Genomic DNA, 1,730 nt, shown 5'->3' on the forward strand with positions numbered 1-1,730 from the left:
ACTTCGCAGGGTGGGTGGAGCCCAACGTTGGTCAATATGTTAATGACCAACTTATAAGAGACCTCTCTTCCAAATGGTTGTCATTTCATGCCGTGCGTGAATGACATTGCTCTGGTGGTCAACAGCATCGCGGGATGAGTAAGCAGGACACAGAGAAGTCTGGATAGCTTCTCCCAATGGTGTATGTTCTTGGGTTTCAAGATCGCAACGACGACGAACATTCAGTTCGTGAAGTGATTGACATATGCACGATTATACAACCTGGAGATTACCATCCATTGGTTGAGTTCTAAGAATGCCTGGCGACAACCTTATTACAGAGAGGACCGTCGAACGCACTCCAACAAAATCAGCTCCTACATTTAAGCCCAGCTAGATCTCTTTCCGATAGCGGGCTCCGCCACTGAGTTATTTTCCATCTTGTTGTCACCCCTTTGGGTGACTCTCTTGGCAGGTTTCTTCCCTTGACCCACACACCTAAGCCGTCTCTTGAAGTCAAAACATTGGTGATCTCATCCAAATAAAGTAAGTCATAACCTTCGTTAAATTGAGTTCCATCGCTGTCTCTTACCGGCCGCGTAGTACTGTAGTAAAACTGTGAAATTCATTGAATGTGGAAACGTGCACTGTATAGGTTAAAAACTATAGTGAATAAGATCTTCAGTGTTTCTCTTAAGAGTTTCTGTCTGGTTAGACGATCAGTTAAGTATTTCTCTTGTTGACTTGAGTAGTGGCGGAACATTTATGTTATTTCTAAGATCTTGACATGTAAAGTAAGTCGTAACATTCGAAAAAGTGAGTTTCAACGCTGTCTCTTACCGGCCGAACAATAGTGGGACCATGAAAGTTCTTGAATGTGGAAACTTGCGCTGGATAGGTTAAAAGCTATAGTGAACAAGATCTTCAGAGTTTCTCTGAAGACTTTCTGTCTAGTTAGATGATCAGTTTAGTATTTTCCTTGTTGACTTGAGTAGTGGCGAAACATCTTATTTCTAAGATCTTGTCATGCTTCCTCTACGATTTTCAAAAAAGGACGGCTTATGGGGATATAAAGAATAGAGGAAAAGACACTTTTTCAGAAAGAATGATTTATTTACATAGAAAAATCGATTCGAATCGAAGATCATCATAGCTATGTCAGCGGAGATCAGTCTTAGATGTTAATTTGCACCGTAGGCGGGAGGAGGGGGAGCGTAGGATGGCTGGGGAGGAGTGTAGGCTCTGGCCTCACCCTCGTAGGTGACCTCGGCCACGAAGCCGGAGTCTCCATCCACGTTGTAGTTGACCCTCTGGAGGCGTCCGTCGGGGAGGAGGACGTAGTAGGATCCCTGTGTGAAGTCTCCGTCGCGGGACTCCTGGTGGCCGAAGTCGTTACCGGATGCGGCGTCGTTGACCGCCCAATCGAAGTCGTACTTAGCGGGAACCTTGAAAAAAAAAAAAAAAAAAACGCAGTGTATTTGGAGAGTCATGTATGTAAACTATAAAGGCTTCATATGGAAAGATAAAACGTGCACCAACTACAGGAATATTACCTGAGGAGCTCCATAAGAGGGAGAAGGTGCTGGTTGAGGCAGGGAGTAACCAGCCGGTGGCTGATCTCCAAAGGCGGCAGCGACAAGGGCAAAAAGAACAAATACCTGAAAGCAAGAAAGCGTCACTAAACGAAAATCATAAATGAAAATGAAAGACGAGACCGAAACTTTATCGTAACGAATTCGTATTTTAAATAT

At 44.1% G+C, this 1,730-nt stretch overlaps 1 protein-coding gene across 1 annotated transcript in view; it reads right to left on the minus strand.

The window, feature by feature from the left end:
• Positions 1-1,160: 1,160 nt before the first annotated feature.
• The window catches only part of LOC143036199 (uncharacterized), a 7,021-nt gene continuing 6,451 nt past the window's right edge, over positions 1,161-1,730 (minus strand). The window contains exons 6-7 of the mRNA XM_076203446.1: positions 1,533-1,637; positions 1,161-1,424 (exon numbers count right to left, since the gene is read on the minus strand). Of these exons, the coding sequence (XP_076059561.1) occupies positions 1,161-1,424; positions 1,533-1,637 (369 nt within the window). The remainder of the gene's footprint in view (positions 1,425-1,532; positions 1,638-1,730) is intronic.

The sequence above is a fragment of the Oratosquilla oratoria genome, chromosome 20 (assembly GCF_046742065.1).
Source record: "Oratosquilla oratoria isolate Oo_2021 chromosome 20, ASM4674206v1, whole genome shotgun sequence".
Classification (NCBI taxonomy): Eukaryota; Metazoa; Arthropoda; class Malacostraca; order Stomatopoda; family Squillidae; genus Oratosquilla; species Oratosquilla oratoria.